Source organism: Saimiri boliviensis, chromosome 17, assembly GCF_048565385.1.
Source record: "Saimiri boliviensis isolate mSaiBol1 chromosome 17, mSaiBol1.pri, whole genome shotgun sequence".
Taxonomy (NCBI): domain Eukaryota; kingdom Metazoa; phylum Chordata; class Mammalia; order Primates; family Cebidae; genus Saimiri; species Saimiri boliviensis.
In genome coordinates this window covers 71,186,164-71,206,617 of record NC_133465.1, presented here as the reverse complement: position 1 = coordinate 71,206,617, position 20,454 = coordinate 71,186,164, and the positions used below count along the sequence as shown (strand labels likewise).

General features: G+C 55.5%; 1 protein-coding gene across 1 annotated transcript; it reads left to right on the top strand.

Annotated features, from left to right (window-relative positions):
• The first annotated feature begins 1,971 nt into the window (after positions 1-1,971).
• Positions 1,972-19,097, top strand: P4HB (prolyl 4-hydroxylase subunit beta). The gene is made up of 11 exons (XM_039475753.2): positions 1,972-2,231; positions 3,154-3,360; positions 6,905-7,038; positions 7,196-7,333; positions 15,157-15,261; positions 15,418-15,543; positions 15,854-16,054; positions 16,476-16,596; positions 16,726-16,907; positions 17,253-17,339; positions 18,170-19,097. Exons 1-11 carry the CDS (start codon positions 2,081-2,083, stop codon positions 18,248-18,250), a joined length of 1,533 nt encoding a protein of 510 aa, XP_039331687.1. The 5' UTR covers positions 1,972-2,080; the 3' UTR covers positions 18,251-19,097.
• The last annotated feature ends 1,357 nt before the right edge of the window (positions 19,098-20,454 follow it).

The window sequence follows — 20,454 nt, the reverse complement described above, 5'->3', positions numbered from 1 at the left end:
GAGCCGAGATCGCGCCGTTGCACTTGAGCCTGGGTAACAAGAGCGAAACTCCGTCTCAAAAAAAAAAAAAGAAAAGAAAAGAAAATGAAGAGGAGGCTGGGTGCTATGGCTCACGCCTATAATCCCAGCACTCTGGGAGGCTGAAGTCGGTAGATCATATCAAATCAGGAGTTCGAGACCAGCCTGGCCAACATGGCAAAACCCCGTGTCTACTAAAAATACAAACTAGCGGGGCATGGTGGTGCATGTCTGTAATCCCAGCTACTTGGGAGGCAGAGGCAGCAGAATCGACTGAACCCGAAAGGCGGAGGTTGCAGTGAGCTGAGATCGTGACATTGCCCTCCAGCCTGGGAGACAAAGTGAAACACTGTCTCCAAAAAAAAAAAAAAAAAAGGAAAAAAGAAAAAAATAAAGAAGAAACAAGTTAAATTATCATTTTTTGAGTTAGGGACTCGATCTACTGCCCAGGCTGGAGTGCAGTGGTGGGATCATGGCTCACTACAGCCTTGACCTTCTGGACCCAAGTGATTCTCCCGCCCCACCCTCCCGAGTAGCTGGAACCACAGGTGGACGACACCGCTCCTGGCTAATTCTTTGCATTACTTTTTGTAGAGACGGGGGTCTCACTATGTTGCCCAGGCTGGGCTGGAACTCCTGGGAGGAAAGGATCCTCCTGACTCGGTCTCCAGAAGTGGTGGGATTACAGGAGTGAGGCACGCCGCGCCCGGCCGGCCTCAATACTTACATAATCCAACGTATGTATACTAAGTATTTCAACATGTAGTCAATACAAAGGAATTACCGAAATAACGTATCTTCTCTCCCCCAGCGCCTACACGCACACTCAGAAGTCTGATGTGCATTTCGCACTCACAGCCCGTCTCCGATGGACTGGCCACATCTCAAGTGCTCTGAAGCCTCGGTGGTTTCGGGGGTCGGGAGAGAGACCCAGCTGCTGCCTTCGGGGTGAAGCAGCACACAGGGTATCTCCACAACCGTGTCACGGCTGGGAGGTCTCCCGAGTCGACCCGAGCATCTAAGGACCAGACTGGGGGCAGCTTCATAGGATCTGGCAACCAGTGGGAAGGGAGAGAGAAGATCCCACAGGGCAGAGGACCGCGCCCTAAAGGCCTTGGCCGGGAGGACCTTTCCCGTGGTCACTCCACGCGCGAGCAGCGTCTTCCTGGGGCTCGGGAGCCGACAGGTTCCCTGTGCCCTGGCTGCGCCCCTCCCGCCCGTCTCGGTCCCATTCTCGTAACCCCTGCCCCGTGCCCGCATCCCCTCCGAGACTTTATCGCTCTGTGCGCACGATCCCTGTGACCAGACACCGCCGCGATCCCTCGGTAGGTGCCCGTCGGGGCGGGACGGCTGCCGCACCCCGAGCCCACCGCGGCCCCTACGCGCAGGACCCCACCTGCCAAGGCCGCCGCAGCACGCTTGACACGCGCGCCGGAAATTGCGTCACGCCAGCTTCCGGCCCGGGGTCCGGGGGGCGTGCCAGTCGGGTACACGGTCCAGTCAGAATGCAACACGAGGGTTTCGGAGGCGCCGCTGCAGCTCCGCCCCTCGCCTGGGAACCCCGCCCCACTGCCACGTTCGACGACGGAACGCGCAGAGTGCGCGCATCCCTTGGCCAATCAGGAGACGCAGAGCCCGGGCTGCCGAAAGTAGCAGCCATTCCGGACCCGTAGAAGGTGTGGGCGACAGCCACCAATTAGAAGCCGAGGCAGAAAAAGTTCTCGTGGGAAACCAATGAAAGGCTGAGAAGGACAGCGAGCGCGAGGCTCTCGGCCAGTCCCGAGCGAAGGCCAGGGAGGCCTCAGGAGCGTTTCCGAATCCGGGGCCAGGCCCAGTGCGAGCAGCCAATGCGGGCGCGGCAAACCCGAGGCTGGGAGTCCGCCGGCCAATCGGAGACGGGCCCCGAGAGCGCGTGCGCGCCGCGGCCAGCGCGCGGGCGGGGGGGGCAGGCGCGCCCCGGGCCCAGGATTTATAAAGGCGAGGCCGGGACCGGCGCGCGCTCTCGTCGCCCCCGCGGTCCCGGCGGCGCTAACCGAAGCGCCCCTCCCGCTCCGCGTCCGACATGCTGCGCCGCGCCCTGCTGTGCCTGGCCCTGGCCGCGGCCGCCCGGGTGGGCGCCGACGCCCCCGAGGAGGAGGACAACGTCCTGGTGCTGCGGAAGAGCAACTTCGCGGAGGCGCTGGCCGCGCACAAGTACCTGCTGGTGGAGTTCTGTGAGCGCCGGGCCTGGCGGGCGGTCGCGCGGGCGGGACTCGGAGCCGTCGGGCCAGGCCCTCGGGACGCGGGCACACCCCGGCCGTCCCCGGGGCCGAGACCCCTGGCGAACCGGGGGCCGAAGGCTGCGCTGATGGCGCGCCGTGGGGGGCCGTGTCCGGGGCTCCTTGGGGCTGGGCGCCGGGCTGGGAGCCGGGGGCCGTCCTGGTGCCCGCCCTGCGCACGGCAGGATCCTCCTGTTAGTGCGAGAAGACCTGGATCGACCTGTGGGGGCACAGAGCAGGCCAGGGTCCATCCAGCCCTGCCGAGTCCTCCCCGGGGCCGACCCGGAAGGCGCCCCGCTCCTGCCCACCCCACCTTCGGCTTGCCCCAGCCGTTCTTCCGATAGTGTCAAGGATCAGAATCCCAAGTCTTCCTCCTGTCCGCAAGGATGTGACATCTGTTCCCGGGGTGGGACTCTCGTGCCCAACACAGTTGCTAACTTTGTTGACAGACCGTCTTATTCCCAGACTCTTAAGGAACTCGGGGCCTGCGTGCATGGATGTGCATCTCCCACTCAGCTAGTTCTGGTACAGGCCGCCGCGTGAACTTCTTCGCTTTTGTTTGTAGTGGTAAAGGGGGATTCTAGGGAGACCCTGGCCTTAATTGCCTACAGGCAGTAAGAAGTCAGCAATCTTTCAAAGGTTTGTCTTCTGTGCTGATGGTGACATAGAATGGGGGCTGGTGTTGGTTGGGGTTCACTTGTTCGCGGCCTCTGTCCTGATATTGCCCAAGAGTACCAGGCTATCAGCTCAGCTGTGCGTTAGGAGGGGTTATCTTGGTGAGTAGATAAGGTTTTTATGAAGGGAACTGCCAGAGGAGAGAGGGAAGGGTGGCCGAGGGATCAAGGGCTGTTTTCTAGCATCTCATTTCCGCTTCCAGATGCCCCATGGTGTGGCCACTGCAAAGCTCTGGCCCCCGAGTATGCCAAAGCTGCTGGGAAGCTGAAGGCAGAAGGTTCCGAGATCAGGTTGGCAAAGGTGGATGCCACGGAGGAGTCTGACCTGGCCCAGCAGTACGGTGTGCGAGGCTACCCGACAATCAAGTTCTTCAGGAACGGAGATACGGCTTCCCCCAAGGAATATACAGGTGTGGCTGTGGCACTGCCCTGGAACTGCGTTTAGGGAGGGACTGGTCTGCGGGTCTGGGAAGCTGGGAAGCTGAGCATTGGGGAGGCTGGTTCCCAGAGGCTCGGAGGGAACCCATTCGCAGACTGGATTCTCTGTCCACTTGTATCCTGAGGGTGCTGTGAGGAAAGTTCTCTCATCCTAGAAGAACCTTCGAGTGGAGAACGTGTCTTGTCCCATGCCATCATGGGGGCGGCTGGCCGAGGCCTGTTTGGAGACTGACCATCGAGGAGAGGGAGGCTGGTGCCTTCTGGCCACATGGGCTCTTTGTGCTGCCCCAGTTCCTAGGAGCATCAGCGTAGCTGTAGCTCTCAGGGTGACCACCTGCTAGCTATTGCTTGTAGCGTGCCAGCTGCTGCGCCATGCGCCTGCGTGGTTTCTCCTCGGATCCTCTCTGTGAGACAGGAGTTTCCCAGACAAAGGGCTGAGGCTTAGAGCAGCTGAGTCACAGCGTCGCGCCTGTTGGTGGCGGACTCGAATCCAAGCCCGTCCCGCTCTGCCTGCAGCCCAGACCCCCAGCTGCTCATCTGCCACCTCTGAAGCTACCTTAGTGGAGGCCGGGGCCTTGTGTAGCCAATCAGTGACTGTGGCAAAAGAAGACACTTTGTCTATAAAAGCAGCTCTGTGGCATGTCAGATGCACATGGTGGGCGGCCGAAAGCAGCTCACTCCAGTGTTAGCAGGGCTGTCCCCTGAGCAGGTGAGCTCTGTCCTGTAGCAGCAACTCCGTGGTTGCCACTCCCTTGGCTGTTTTGATGTTCCCGTTTTTTTTATTCGTGTTTGCTTTTGGCATGGGAAGTGCTCTGTCCAAAGTCACTGTGGTTCTGTCACTGACACTCAGGTTTGCAGAGGAGATGAGCACGTCTAAGTCCACTTGTTACTGGTGACGGTCTGGTTGGCACTGGCAGAATCCTTCTGCCTCTGAACAGGGTTTTTCCCGCTTGGACCAGGGAATCAAGCTCCAGGAGGGAAAGGGTCATTCTGTAGCCTCAGTCCCCCAGGAGGAGTCGCTTTCTTCCTAGTCATGTGACTGCTTTTTGTGGCATACAAGTTTGTCATCTACTTTCCGGTCTGTGACACATGTAGAGTGGGCCATGGGCGAGAACTCCTGACGTGCCTGGGGTAAGTTAGGCGGTGGGAGGTAGGTGGGCTAGGTGTCAGCCTATTTCCACAGGTAGGAAAAACTGGCCCTGAGGCTGAGTGGCTGATCACCACTGTCAAGACGAAGATGGTGGCAGGCTCCTGGGTGACAATGTGTGTATGATGAATGTATGTGTCAAGGAAAATTTAGAAAATGCAGAGGGCTGGCCGGGTGCAGTGGCTCATGCCTGTAATTCCAGCACTTTGGGAGGCTGAGGCAGGCGGATCACCTGAAGTCAGGAGTTCGAGACCAGCCTGGCCAACATGGTGAAACCCGTCTCTACTAAAAGTATAAAACTTAACTGGGCATACTTAAGCACACCTGTATGTAATCCCAGCTATTCAGGAGGCTGAGGCAGGAGAATCACTTAAGCCTGGGAGGCAGAGGCTACAGCGAGCCGAGCTTGTGCCATTGCATTCCACCCTGGGCAACAGAGTGAGACTCCGTCTCAAAAAAATAAAAAAGAAAAAGAAAATGCAGCCCGGGCGCGGTGGCTCATACCTGTAATCCTAACACTTTGGGAGGCTGAGGCGGATGGATCACCAGGTCAAGAGATCAAGACCATCCTGGTCAACATGGTGAAACCCCGTCTCTACTAAAAATACAAAAAAAAATTGAGCTGGGCATGGTGGCGCGTGCCTGTAATCCCAGCTGCTCAGGAGGCTAAGGCAGGAGAATTGCTTGAGCCCAGGAGGCAGAGGTTGCAGTGAGCCGAGATTGCGCCATTGCACTCCAGCCTGGGTAATGAGGGAAACTCCGTCTCAAAAAAAAAAAAAAAAAAAAAATGCAGAGGGCAGGCTGGGCGTGGTGGCTCACACCTGTAGTCTCAGCACTTTGGGAGGCCAAGGCAGGCAGGTCACTTGAAGTCAGGAGTTGAAGATCAGCCTGGCCAACATGGTGAAACCTCATTTCTACTGAAAATACAGGAGGCTGAGGCAGGCACATCACTTGAGGTCAGGAATTCAAGATCAGCCTGGCCAACATGGTGAAACCCTATCTCTATTGAAAATACAAAAATTAACCAGGTATGGTGGTGTGTGCCTCTGATCCCAGCTACTTGGGAGGCAGGAGAGGCAAGAGAATCACTTAAACCCAGTGGGTGGAGGTTGCAGTGTGCCAAGATTGTGAGACTCCCTCAAAAAATAAAATTTAGAAAACGCAGAGGGCCAGCCTGGCCAACATGGTGAAACCTCGTCTACAAAAAAATACAAAAGTTAGCTGGCCCCAGGCACAGTGGCTCATGCCTGTAATCCCAGCACTTTGGGAGGCTGAAGTGGGCAGATTGCTTGATCCCAGGAGTCTGAGACCAGCCTGGGCAACATGGTGAAACCCTGTCTCTACAAAAAATACAAAAATTACGGTGGCTCACGCCTGTAATCCCAGCACTTTGGGAGGCCGAGGCAGGTGGATCACGAGGTCAAGAGATCGAGGCCATCCTGGTCAACATGGTGAAACCCCGTCTCTACTAAAAATACAAAAAATTAGCTGGGCATGGTGGCGTGTGCCTGTAATCCCAGCTACTCAGGAGGCTGAGGCAGGAGAATTGCCTGAACCCAGGAGGCGGAGGTTGCGGTGAGCCGAGACTGCGCCATTGCACTCCAGCCTGGGTAACAAGAGCAAAAACACTCCAATACAAAAATTAGTTGGGTGTGGTGACACATGTCTGTGGTGCCAGCTACGTAGGAGGCTGAGGTGGAAGGATTGCTTTAGCCCAAAAGTTGCAGTGATTGCTCTCCAGCCTAGGTGACAGAGCAAGACCCTATCTCCCCAACCCACCCCCCAAAAAAAGGCTGGGATTGGTAGCTCATGCCTGTAATCCCAGCACTTTGGGAAGTCAAAGTATGGCAGGCAGACTGAGCACAGGAGTTAGGAGACCAGCCTGGGAGACTTGGTAAAACCCCTGTCTCTACAATTTAAAAAATGAGCCAGGTGTGGTAGTGTGCACCTGTAGCCCCAGCTACTCACGAGGCTGAGGTGGAAGGATCACTTGAGCCCAGGAGATGGAGGCTGCAGTGAGCCAAGATCCTGCCACTAGACTCCAGCCTGGGTAACAGAATGACCCCCTGTCTCACAAAAAAAGAAAATGCAGAGGATTAAAGGAAAAAATGGGTTTGTGATCCTGTTATTCAGAGATCATCACCCTCTTTCCTCCCCACCCCCCATAAACACCACCATGATCTCATGTACACCAGGGTTTAGGAGGTGGGCAGACGGTACCAGCCCTCTTCCATGGTGAGAGAACATCTTGCTTAGGTTGAGTCAGGTGTTCTCAGCCTGGTTGGCAGGGAGCGGAGATGGGAACAGGCCTGGCAGGGTGGGTGGCACTGCCTGTTTGAGTGTGGAACCTGTATTTGTTTGGGGTGTAGCTGGCAGAGAGGCTGATGACATCGTGAACTGGCTGAAGAAGCGCACGGGCCCAGCAGCTACCACCCTGCCCGACAGTGCGGCCGCAGAGTCCTTGGTGGAGTCCAGCGAGGTGGCTGTCATCGGCTTTTTCAAGGTAGAGGCTAGAGCTTCGTTCCAGTCTCCTTTCTTTGGTCATCTGTCCAGGAGGGGTCCCCTCTGCCCGGGCACTTCGGGATCCGCCCTCCTGCTGGCCCAGGCAGGGCTGCTCAGTGCTGGGGGCTCGTGACTACCTCTGCTTTTCCCTCGTTCAGGACGTGGAGTCGGACTCTGCCAAGCAGTTCTTGCAGGCAGCAGAGGCCATCGATGATGTACCCTTTGGGATCACTTCGAACAGTGACGTGTTCTCTAAATACCAGTTGGACAAAGATGGGGTTGTCCTTTTTAAGAAGGTGAGTGGCCCCGGGCAGCTCTGCTCAGGTTAGTTCCAGGGTTGGTCTGCAAAGGGTGGCATTGCCCTACTTGTTAGGGGAGCCTTGCCCCTGGCAGCTTTGGCCCAGTTGCTGTGTTCTGTAGCTTTGCCCGAGTTGCGGTGTCGGAGGCACAGATGCTGTGGCCTCTGTATTCAGCTTGGGCCCTCTGGTCACTCTCCCGCCACAGCCGCCCCATGCTCTTTCACAAAAGACCCCAGGGGGGCTGCTTTTCACAGTTAGCTTTTTTTTGCAATTACGATGAAACGTGTAACAACATTTGTTCTTTTTTTTTTTGAGATAAGATTTCTCATTCTGCCACCCAGGCTGGAGTGCAGTGGTGTGATCTCAGCTTATTGCAACCTCTGCTTCCCAGGCTCAAGTGATCCTCTGATCTCAGCCTCCAAAGTAGCTGGGACTACAGGTGCATGCTACCACTCCTGGCTAATTTTCTGTATTTTTTGGTAGACATGGAGTTTTGCCATGTCGTTCAGGCTGGTCTTGAACTCCTGAGCTCAAAGAGAGCTGCCTGCCTCAGCCTCCCAAAATGGTGGGATTACAGGCGTGAGCCACCATGCCTGGCCACTTTTTTTTTTGGAGACAGAGTCTCGATTTGTCATCAGGTGCCAGGCTGGAGTGCAGTGGCACCATCTCGGCTCACCGCAACCTCCGCCTCCTGGGCTCAGGCGATTCTCCTGCCTCAGCCTCTTGAGTAGCTGGTATTACAGGCACGTGCCACCACGCCCAGCTAATTTTTTGTATTTTTAGTAGAGACGGGGTTTCACCATGTTGTCCAGGATGGTCTCGATCTCTTGACCTTGTGATCCGCCCGCCTTGGCCTCCCAAAGTGCTGGGATTACTACAGGTGTGAGCCACCGCGCCCGGCCACACTATAACTCACATTAGAGTGTCATGCATTATCCCTCTAATCTGGAACGTGTTCCTCACCCAGAGGTCTGAAGTATTGGCTCTCTGGGCGTGTTCTCACCCAGTTGGCACCCATACTTCCTGTGCCCCTCAGCCCCAAGGGCACTATGACCCCTCAAGATCCACTTTGGAAACTGCCATCCCGATCCCGCTGTCCTTCTCCTGGGGAAGGGCTCCTGGACAGTGTGGCCTCTGCCGCTCTCCCCATTACCAGGACACGGCAGCGTCCATGTCTGCAGTGTGATGATGGGGCCTGTGGGTTTGGCTCTTTTCTCTGTCACCAGGCAGGGCAGCGGGGATGACACACTTGTGCTCTAGAGACATAGCTGAACCTGGAAGTGGGTAATTATGGGCTCATGCTGCTCAGAGCAGGGGTTAGTGTGGACAGGAGAGAAAGTTCCATGGGAGGAGGGACCTTGGGATTGAGGGGCAGGAGGGCGGCCAGGGGCGGTTGGACCTTCAGCTCCTGTCCTGTAAGAGAGAAGAGCTTTTTAGACAGCAGCATCTTGAGCTGTGTGGGACGGGCAGCCTCTGGGATTGGGGCTGAGTGGTTTAGGCCATGAGGAACCCATTCCCTTTCTGTAGGAAGCACTGAGCATCTAGCACTCCCTGGGACTTGGGAGGGGAGGGGAGCGCCCTCTTCCTGGAGCATGGTGGTGCAGGTGGGCAGGACAGCTTGCTTCCACATCCTTGTTCTCATCATTCAGCTGTTTTTGCAGCCACTTCCTCAAGATAAGACAGTAGCTGCTCTTTACCAGGAGACAGTCTCTTGAAGTTCCCTGAAGGGAACAGAATTGCTAAATTAGTTGCCATTGCAAGGTGCCCAGGAAATGAAAAATCTGACTAGAAAAAGCCAGTGAAGGGTCAGGAGTTTGAGACCATCCTGGCCAATAAGGTGAAGCCCCGTCTCTACTAGAAATACAAAAATTAGCTTGGCATGGTGGTGCTTGCCTGTAATCCCAGCAACTTGGGAAGCTGAGGCAGGAGAATCACTTGAACCTGGGAGTCAGAGGTTACAGTGAGCTAAGATCGTGCCACGACACTCCAGCCTGGGCAGCAGAGTAAGACTCTGTCTCAAAAAGAAAACGCCAGTGAAGTGTTGGAAAAAGTTGAGGGAACCAAAGGTCTTTTTAGAACTTTTATTAAAGAGAAAGTTCCAAGTCTTGTCCTGAAACTTGGGTTCTGGGGGAGACTTTCTGCAGGGCCCATGAGACTTGCGAACCCTGTTTCGTCACTCAGCCACGCAGCTCCTTCAGTGCCCTCGGTGTCTGGAGTGGCCATTTGACTCTGTGTAGACAGTTTGGTGATTATGTGTCGGTGAAGGCTGGGAAGATGGTTTCGTTGCTGTTGCCTGCAAAGGCTCACGTGTGGCGGTCATCCATGTGGGCTCCCCACAGCTGAATGTTCGCCTCAATTCTCTGGAGCCCACTAGAACTGGGCACAGACAATCCCACTTGGGACTGATGCCAGATGGTGGGTGGCACTTTCTTGCCCACTGAGGGGTCTTCTGAAGGGAAGAGATGCGGGCGTTGCAGGGGCCCAGGCAGGAGCCCAGCTCGCTGTGCCATGTGTGCAGTAAGGGATGCCCTGGAAGTCAGAGCTTGCCCTGCAGCTGGGAGGATGAGCCCAACTTCTTCCTTTTCCTCCAGGCTGTTAACCCCGGCTCCTCAAAGTGAGGGAGGCCTTCCTGTGTGTGCAGTGGCCACAGGGCCGATCACCTGCTTCTCCCTTCTTTCCCTAGGGGCACTGCAGCTCAGGAAAGCCTCTGCGGGGCACTGGTCACTGGGACCCAGGGGCGTGAGAGCTTCTGATACTTCATTTTTTCCTTCTTCACCAGCTGGCAGCACTGGGCCTGTCAGTAATGTTGCTTGAGAAAGGGTCTCCCTGTTACCAGACTGCAGTGCAGAGGCACGATCACAGTCTACTGCAGCTTCGACGTCCTGGGCTCAAGCAGTCCTCCTCCCTCTGCCCCCTGAGTAGCTGGGACCACAGGTGTGCACCATCACACCTGGCTTATTTTTTAATATTTTTGCAGAAATGGGGTTTCACCATGTTGCCGAGGCTGGTCTTGAACTTCTGAGCTCAAACAATCCACCTGCCTTGGTCTAAAACATTGGGATTCTAGGCGTAAGCCATGTCACCCAGCCTGCATTGGACCTTTCTATGCTGTTTGTCACTGTGGCCTGGCCGGGCTGGCCTCCCGCTGCTGTCCCCAGCTAAGTGCAGCAGTTTCTTAACACAGTAGCCCGAGATGGAGAGTGATGTGGCATCTATGCCAAAGTGGTGGCAGCCCTGGGACAGCTGTGGTCACCGTCTCCTCCCGGCTTCTTGGCATGAAATGGTGTAGGCCGCTTCACACTCTGGAGGGAGCACATCTCTTTTCCATGGGGGCAGGGGTGATTTTCGGTTTGTGGTCTCTGCCCAGCATTACTCCTGGCGGAGTGTGAGCCTGCCAGTGCCGTAGGGAGCCCGACCGTCGCCAGCAGCTCATGTTCCAAAGGGTTCTCTCCAAGGGCCTCCTGGCCTTGGCTTTTCTGCCTCTTTTTATTCACCTTTGCCCCTCTGGGGAAGATGGAGCAGACTTGGAAGCCCCTGCCCCTTGGGCTCGGGCGGGGATGGTTGGCGATTATGGCCTGGTTTAGCATCAGCTCTTTGGGGGTCAGGGTGGCCCAGGCACAGTATGCACAAGAGCAGGAAGTGGCACCTGCTTTTAAAGTTACTCTGAAGACACATAAAGGGAAATGACCAGGAAGAAAGGATGAGTGATTTATTTCCCCAAGTCTCATTTAAGAAGTTTGAGGTGACCAGGCTTGGTGGCTCATACCTGTGATCCCCTAAACACTTGGAGAGGCCAAAGCAGGAGGATTGCTCAGCCAGGAGTCTGAGACCAGCCTGGGCAACATAGCAAGACCATCTCTACAAAAACTAAAAATGAATTTGTGAAGAGTAGTTCTGCTGAGCGTGGTGGCTTACCCCTGTAATCCCAGCACTTTGGGATGCCGAGGCATGCGGATCACCTGAGGTCTGGAGTTTGAGACCAGCATGACCAACATGGAGAAACCCCATCTCTACTAAAAATACAAAAATTACCCAGGCATAGTGGCTCATGCCTGTAATCCCAGCTACTCAGGAGGCTGAGGCAGGAGAATGGCTTGAACCCGGGAGGCGGAGGTAGCAGTGAGCCGAGATCACACCATTGCACTCCAGCCTGAGCAGCAAGTGCAGAATTCCATCTCAAAAAAAAAAAAAAAAAAAAAAGTTCTGGGCTGGACACCATGACTTAACACCTGTAATCCAGCACTTTGGGAGGCTGAGGCAGGCGGATCACGGGGTCGAGAGATTGAGACCATCCTGGCCAATATGGTGAAACCCCATGTCGACTAAAAGGTGGCACATGCCTGTAATCCTAGCTACTCAGGAGGCTGAGGCAGGGGAATCGCTTGAACCCGGAAAGCAGAGGTCGCGGTGAGCCGAGATTGTGCCATTGCACTCCAGCCTGGGTGACGAGCAAAACTCCGTCTCAAAAAATAAAACAATAGGCCGGGCGCGGTGGCTCAAGCCTGTAATCCCAGCACTTTGGGAGGCTGAGGCGGGTGGATCACGAGGTCGAGAGATCGAGACCTACCTGGTCAACATGGTGAAACCCCGTCTCTACTAAAAATACAAAAAATTAGCTGGGCATGGTGGTGCGTGCCTGTAATCCCAGCTACTCAGGAGGCTGAGGCAGGAGAATTGCCTGAACCCAGGAGGCGGAGGTTGCGGTGAGCCGAGATCGCACCATTGCACTCCAGCCTGGGTAACAAGAGCGAAACTCCGTCTCAAATAAATAAATAAATAAATAAATAAATAAAAATAAAACAATAGTAGTTCAGAGGGAGAGATGGAAGGCTCACCTGAAATTCTCACTTGAAGAGCCTTAGCACAGGAGCACCTCTCTGAGCCTGAGCAGAGGCTGCATCCTCTGCTCCAGGCTGACCCCTCGTGTCTGGGCTACCATGGACTCTCCGTGTGGCCTCAGGATTCCCTGAAGCTGCTATACATTATTAGGGCTCCCAGAGGGCTTATGGGCATGCGGATTGTGCCTTTTGGGATGTATTGTATTAGAAACTAGAACTAAGAATAAGAAAATTTTTTTTGTTTTTGTTTTTGAGACGGAGTCTGGCTCTGTCACCCAGGCTGGAGTGCAGTGGCACCATCTTGGCTCACTGCAACCTTCAACTCCTGGGTTCAAGTGATTCTCCTGCCTCAGCTTCCCAAGTAGCTGGGATTACAAGCATGTGCCACTACACCTGGCTAATTTTTTTTTTGTTTTGAGACAGAGTTTTGCTCTTGTTGCCCAGCCTGGAATGCAATGATATGATCTTGGCTTACTACAACTTCCACTTCCTGAGTCCAAGCTATTCTCCTTCCTCGGCCTCCTGAGTAGCTGGGATTACAGGCGCCCACCACCACGCCTGGCTTATTTTGTATTTTTAGTAGAGACAGGGTTCCTCCACATTGGTCAGCCTGGTCCCAAACTGACCTCAGGTGATCCGCCCACCCTGGCCTCCCAAAGAGCTAGGATTATAGGCATAAGCCACTGTACCCAACTAGTTTTTTTGTATTTTTAGTAGAGACAGGTTTTCACCATGTTGGCCAGGCTGGTCTCGAACAAGTAATCCACCTGCCTCAGCCTCCCAGACTTTTAGTACTATAGATGTGAGCCGCTGTAGCCAGCTTTTTTTTTTTTTTTTTTTTTTTTTTTATTGAGACAGTTTTGTTCTTGTTGCCCAGGCTCAAGTGCAATGGTGCTATCTCAGCTCATTGCAGCCTCTGCCTCCCAGGTTCAAACGATTCTCCTGCCTCAGCCTCCTGAGTAGCTGGGATTACAGGTGTCCGCCACCATGCCTGGTTTATCTTTGTATTTTTTTTTTTTTTTTTTTTTTTTTTTTTGAGACGGAGTTTCGCTCTTGTTACCCAGGCTGGAGTGCAATGGCGCGATCTCGGCTCACCGCAACCTCCGCCTCCTGGGTTCAGGCAATTCTCCTGCCTCAGCCTCCCGAGTAGCTGGGATTACAGGCACGCACCACCGTGCCCAGCTAATTTTTTGTATTTTTAGTAGAGACGGGGTTTCACCATGTTGACCAGGATGGTCTCGATCTCTCGACCTTGTGATCCACCCGCCTCGGCCTCCCAAAGTGCTGGGATTACAGGCTTGAGCCACCGTGCCCGGCCTATCTTTGTATTTTTAGTAGAGATGGGGTTCCACCATGTTGGACAGGCTGGTCTTGAATTCCTGGCCTCAAGCCATCCATCCACCTTGGCTTCCCAAAATGCTGGGATTACAGGTGTGAGCCACTGTGGCCAAATTTATTTTATTTATTTTTTTTGTTTTTGAGATGGAGTTTTGCTCTTGTTACCCAGGCTGGAGTGCAATGGCGCAATCTCAGCTCACCACAGCCTCTGCCTCCTGGGTTCAGGCAATTCTGCCTCAGCCTCCTGAGTAGCTGGGATTACAGGCACGCGCCACCATGCCCAGCTAATGTTTTGTATTTTTAGTAGAGACAGGGTTTCACCATGTTGACCAGGATGGTCTCCATCTCTTGACCTCGTGATCCACCTGCCTCGGCCTCCCAAAGTGCTGGGATTACAGGTGTGAGCCACCGCACCCGGCTCCAAATTTATTTTAAAAGAACAGTGATTCCATTACATGTTATCATAAATAATTTTTTTTTTTGAGATAGTCTCACTCTGGAGTGCAGTGGCATGATCTCAGCTCATTGCAACCTCTACCTCCTGGGTTCAAGCAATTCTTCTGCCTCAGCCTCCCGAGTAGCCGGGATTACAGGCACTTGCCAGCACACCCGGCTAATTTTTTTGTGTGTATTTTTAGTAGAGACAGGGTTTCACCATCTTGGCCAGGATAGTCTCAATCTCCTGACCTCGTGATCCACCTGCCTCGGCCTCTCAAAGTGCTGGGATTACAGGCATGAGCCACCGCGCCTGGCCCCTAAATAATATTCTTTTTTTTTTTTTCTTTCTTTTTTTTTTTTTTTTTTTTTTTTTTTTTTTTTTTTTTTTTTTGAGACGGAGTTTCGCTCTTGTTACCCAGGCTGGAGTGCAATGGCGCGATCTCGGCTCACCGCAACCTCCGCCTCCTGGGTTCAGGCAATTCTCCTGCCTCAGCCTCCTGAGTAGCTGGGATTACAGGCACGCGCCACCATGCCCAGCTAATTTTTTGTATTTTTAGTAGAGACAGGGTTTCACCATGTTGACCAGGATGGTCTCGATCTCTTGACCTTGTGATCCACCCGCCTCGGCCTCCCAAAGTGCTGGGATTACAGGCTTGAGCCACCGCGCCCGGCCCCCTAAATAATATTCTTAATGGAAATTATTTTTTCCCAGACAAAAACAATTTAGTGCTGAGTGATATTTTAGGTTCTGCCAAGAGGACCCTCCTCTCCCACTCTCCTGCTGTTGTGACACCAGGCACCCAGCAGCCTCTATGGGTCTGCGCCACAGCACATGAGAGGGAGAGTGAAAAGGCAGAGGCCATAGAAGTGTGAATGTGAAAACAGCTTTGACCACGTGGTGCCCTGAAAGGGTTGGGGGCCCTGGGGATGGATCACACTTTAAAGGTTGCTGGAACGCCATGGGCTCCAGGCTTGAGTTGTGGCTGTGAAACCAGCCATGGAATTCACTGGTGGTCATAAGGCTATGGCCGGGGCCAGTCTGGCTGTCAAGGAAATCGTGTCCTGTATCCATTGCTGCGACCTGTGGGTCGAAACCCCCCAGAGGGCGGGGCTGCAGGCTGCTGTGCCTGCCCACGTCCAGGGAGACCCGAGCCCCAGGGTCTGTGCTCCCAGCAGCAGTGCTCAGGGCCGCCTTTCTGTCCACAGTTTGATGAAGGCCGAAACAACTTTGAAGGGGAGGTCACCAAGGAGAACCTGCTGGACTTTATCAAACACAACCAGTTGCCCCTTGTCATCGAGTTCACTGAGCAGGTACGGCTCCTCCGATGTCCTACAGCCCCCAGGCTGGGGGTGGCATGAGGCCCCTGGTCACCACTGTTCTCCAGCGTCTGGCATTGGAGGTTGTTGGGAAAACATTCTGCATTAATAGTGTATAGCTCAGACCAGTAACTCACGTTTATAACACAGACAGCCCCGAAGATTTTTGGAGGTGAAATCAAGACTCACATCCTGCTGTTCCTGCCCAAGAGTGTGTCTGACTACGATGGCAAACTGAGCAACTTCAAGAAAGCGGCCGAGGGCTTCAAGGGCAAGGTCAGCTGTTTCTCTGGGTGGCTCCTGGGGTGGTGCCAGGGAACAGCACGACTCTTGCCAACGTGACAGAAGTGTGGAGTCTTCCTGCGGCTGCCTCCTGGACAGGGCACCTGCTGGACGTGGGCGAGGGGCCAGACAGGCCAGCCCTCTGTTCCCAGTCACCTGCTGGTCTGGTTGGGCAGCCCCAGAGCCCATCCGTGTTGGAGAGAGGCGCCGGGAGCACAGCCTGCTTCCGAGCAGTCAGGGATGGAGGCAGAGGGCAGCCTGCCCGCGTCTCCCACACCTGCACACCCTGCCGTTTCTTCCCCAGATCCTGTTCATTTTCATCGACAGCGACCACACCGACAACCAGCGCATCCTCGAGTTCTTCGGCCTGAAGAAGGAAGAGTGCCCGGCTGTGCGCCTCATCACGCTAGAGGAGGAGATGACCAAGTACAGGCCTGAGTCGGACGAACTGACAGCAGAGAGGATCACAGAGTTCTGCCACCGCTTCCTGGAGGGCAAAATCAAGGTGGGCACGCGCTGCAGGCCAGGGCTGCCTCCCCGGTGGAGCTGCCCCTTTGGGGTTTCTGGGCCTCGTCCTCAAAGTAACATCTTCAGAGTAAGAGGACGGGCCCCGAGACGAGGTGAAGACCACCATTCTTGTCACACCCTCGAGGACCTGGAGGAGCCCCCTTGTCGACACGGCTGGCCCACGTGCTCCTCACAGAAGCCTCCTGGCTGGCGAGGGTGCCGCCTGCTCGGGCTCACTGGGCCCAGCCCACTGGCTTGGCCCCCTCTTTCCGGATTCTTGGCACTGTCGCCTTCCGCAGCCGCCATCCTGGTGTGCCAAGTGCGGCCACTCACCTCAGCCCCGGCCAGGGGTGGGGGTCGGGGACGTCCGCGTTCCCCTGGGCGGTGCCGCCCCTCACCGTGCCCTGCCTGCCCTCCAGCCCCACCTGATGAGCCAGGAGCTGCCTGAGGACTGGGACAAGCAGCCTGTCAAGGTGCTTGTTGGGAAAAACTTTGAAGAGGTGGCTTTCGACGAGAAGAAGAACGTCTTTGTGGAGTTCTGTAAGTGTCGCTCCTCAGCCTGCAGGGGCTGTGTCCTCAGGGCATGCGAGAGGGGTGTGGAGTCCTGGGAAGCGTCTCTGCCAGCAGCTTTGTGGTCCAGGACAGACCCTAGAACTGCTTCCTTTTCAGATGCCCCGTGGTGTGGTCACTGCAAACAGTTGGCTCCCATTTGGGATAAACTGGGAGAGACATACAAGGACCATGAGAACATCGTGATTGCCAAGATGGACTCCACTGCCAACGAGGTGGAGGCCGTCAGGGTGCACAGCTTCCCCACGCTGAAGTTCTTTCCAGCCGGCGCTGGCAGGACGGTGCGCCTTCCCTCGGGCAGGGCTGGGGTGGGCTCCGGGAAGAGCAGTGGTCCCCATGGCAGCCTGGGTGCCTGTCTGGAAGGAGCCTGGGGCTAGTCAGGTGGGAGGAGAGCTGTGGGGGCTCCTTGAGAAGCACCCATCTTTTTTTCTTTTTTGAGAGATGGGGTTTCACTCTATTGCCCAGGCTGGTTTTGAACTCCCAGCCAAGCAGTCCTCCTATCTTGGCCTTCTGAAGTGCTGGGATTCCAGGGCCTGCTCTGCCTTTCTGTAGAGAGGAAGAGCCCATGCCAGGGAGATTGGCTCGGGGGCAGGACCGGCCCCTGCACTTACTCCTGCCTTCCACAGGTCATCGATTACAACGGGGAGCGCACGCTGGATGGTTTTAAGAAGTTCCTGGAGAGTGGTGGCCAGGATGGGGCAGGAGATGACGACGTGAGTTCATTTACAGCCTCGGGCTGGGATTCAGCCTGCTGGGCTCGACTGGAGGTGGGAGTGGTACTGCTGGAGGCATGTCTGTGTCCTGGGCTCTGGGGCCCCAGACCTCTGCCCAGCAGGGCCACGGGATGTGCTCCCAGCACTCTGAGGAAGTAGCTCTCCCTGGTCAGTGCTGCTTTAGGGGGGCGGTGTTCTTTAAAAACCAGATTTTGTTTTCAGACACACGGCATTGGCTCCTCACTTTCTGTTAACTTGGACTCGAATGTCCATCCCCAACCCACTGGCCCAGATGCAGGGGAGCAGGCACGGGTCTGCCCTCGGGAGCCCAGTCCTGCCCAGCAGCGTGGCCAGCAGCAGTGCTGACTTGGGGGGAGGCAGGAGGGCAGGTGTCAGGAGAACACAGCAGGCACAGGGTGTTTGACCCCAGTGAGGGAGGCCCAGGCATGGCCAGCTCAGGCTGGGAGTGCTGGGACACAGTGGGAGGGAGACACACGCTGCCTGGGCTGGGGACGGAGGGCCAGCCCCTTGTGCTGCCTGTGGCCTGTTGCTGGCCGGACCCTGAGGGTTGGAAGGATTCTGGTCACACCTCAGCAGTTACTGTGCTTGGACTTCATGCTGGGGCTGTTGTCCCTGCCAAGATGGGACCCTCTGTAGGTTCCATGGTGCCAAATTGGGAGGCACACATACCCCTGCCAATCTCATAAAGACCAGGGTTGGCTGCTCTGGTGGTTGTGGCCAGCTGGTCCCTGGAGAGAGCAGCATGGGTGCTGGGTGCTGGCAGTCTCGGCCACTGCAGCCAGCCCGTCCCCGCTCATCCTGCATCCCAGGATCTCGAGGACCTGGAAGAAGCAGAGGAGCCAGACATGGAGGAAGATGACGATCAGAAAGCTGTGAAAGATGAACTGTAACACGGAACGCCAGACCCGGGTGCCGCCAAGACCCCTCGGGGGCTGCACACCCAGCAGTGCACGCCTCCGAAGCCTGTGGCCCTCGCCTGAAGGAGGGCGTCGCCGAAAACCCAGGGAACCTTTCTGAAGTGACACCGTGTCCCCCCACAGCGTCCATTCACACCCGTCTCTTCCTTTTGCTTTTCAGTTTTCGGAAAGGGATCTATCTCCAGGCAGCCCGCCCTGGTGGGCCTTGTCTCTTGAAATCGTGATGTACTTTTTTGTACATGGGTCTGTCCAGAGTGCTTGCTTGAGTGTTCAGAGAATCGCTGCCTCCCTCCTGCGGGAGGTTTCTGCTCTCTTTGAAAATTCCATTTGTGGGATTTTTAGACGTTTTTCGACATCAGGGTATTTGTTCCACATTGGCCAGGCCTCCTTGGAGACGCTTGTCCCGTGTGGGAGGGATGGAGCCAGGCTGGACACGGCCAGTGAGCACCGCGTGCAGTGTTGCCGTGACTGAACGTGGCTCTTGCATTTTTTTGGGTAAATGGAGACCTCCAGATCCTGTCAGGGTGTCCCCCATGCCTGGAGTGGGGCTGGTGGCTTCTGGCCGTGGGGCCCAAGACAAGCCCTTGCCCTTCCCTTCCTCAAGCCAGAGCTCCTCGTCCTGTCGTGGGCTGGTTGCTTGTGACCACTGGCCTTTCTGCAGCACAGCCCGTGACCTGCTCCAGGCAGAACCAGGACCCCTGACTTCCAGCCTGGGAGGTGGCTCAGGATGCTGGAGCCGAGTCAGACGTTGACAATTCTTCAGGCATTTCTAGCTCACAATCGGAATTGAACACATTGGCCAAATAAAGTTGAAATTCTACCACCTGTCCTTGCCTCGGGTTTATCTCACCCAGCCCAGGGAGCTGGGCTGGAATGCTGATGCGAAGGCCACCTGCCAGGCCTTGGTGGGGTCACTGGTGTTGAGAGGCCTTCCCCTGGAGTGAGGGGCAGATGCAGAAACGCACCAGTCTCCCCCTCAGAGCTGTGGCACCCAGGGAGGATGCTTCACCTGAACTGCGACCGGGCTTCTACTGTGGGGCTAGACCCTGGATATGGACACAGGTGAAGCCACCCAGCCCCACGTCATGTTCGCAGGCTCCAGGTCATGCCCTCCAATCCCTGCTGTGGAGTGACGAGAAATCAGGTGGACTTGGGCTTTAAGGATGGATGAGAGGGTCAGGATGGCCTCCGTATCACTAGCCCTTCACACAACAAAGGGCTGTGGGCAGGGACTCGTGCCTGGACTCCCAGTGCTGAGGCAACGTGGCGAGACCCCATCTCTACAAAAAATTAAAAATGAGCGTGACATGGTTTGCACCCAGCTACTTGGGAGGCTGAGGTGGGAACATCGCTTAAGCCCGGGAGGTCAAGGCTGCAGTGAGCAGAGATCGCACCACTGCACTCCAACCTGGGTGACAGTGGGACTCTGCCTTATTCTTTTTTTTTTTTTTTTTTTTTTTGAGACAGAGTTTCGCTCTTGTTACCCAGGCTGGAGTGCAATGGCACGATCTTGGCTCACCACAACCTCCCCCTCCCGGGTTCAGGCAATTCTCCTGCCTCAGCCTCCTGAGTAGCTGGGATTACAGGCACGTGCCACCGTGCCCAGCTAATTTTTTGTATTTTTAGTAGAGACGGGGTTTCGCCATGTTGACCAGGATGGTCTCGATCTCTCGACCTCGTGATCCACCCGCCTCGGCCTCCCAAAGTGCTGGGATTACAAGCTTGAGCCACCGCGCCCGGCCTGCCTTATTCTTAAAAATAAGAAACTCCAGTCTTTACGTTGTTATTTGGCTTAACTTCAGACCTCTTATGCTTCACATACAGAAAAACAGCCGATTTTTTTGAAGACAGCTGCGACCTGTGTGCAGGGCTGGGTGATGCCTCTGCTTAGCCTGGATTTGCTGCTTCTGCACAAGGGAGATCTTGGAGGCTCTGTGGTGTCTGTGGGTCCCACTGAGGGCAAGAGCAGGGGCCCCCAGGGTGCAGCGGGGCTCATGGTGGTCTCAGAGGACTGGTGGAGCAGGAGGAAGGAGCCCAAGGGCACAGGAGGGCATGGGGGTGGAACTATGGCTCTAGGGAGGCTGCTTGGCCCTCAGAAGGTCACAGAACGAACGGCCCTCGCCAGGCTGCCTTGAGCCCTGCCTGTGACTGGGTGAGCCCTACCAACTTTGTGTCCT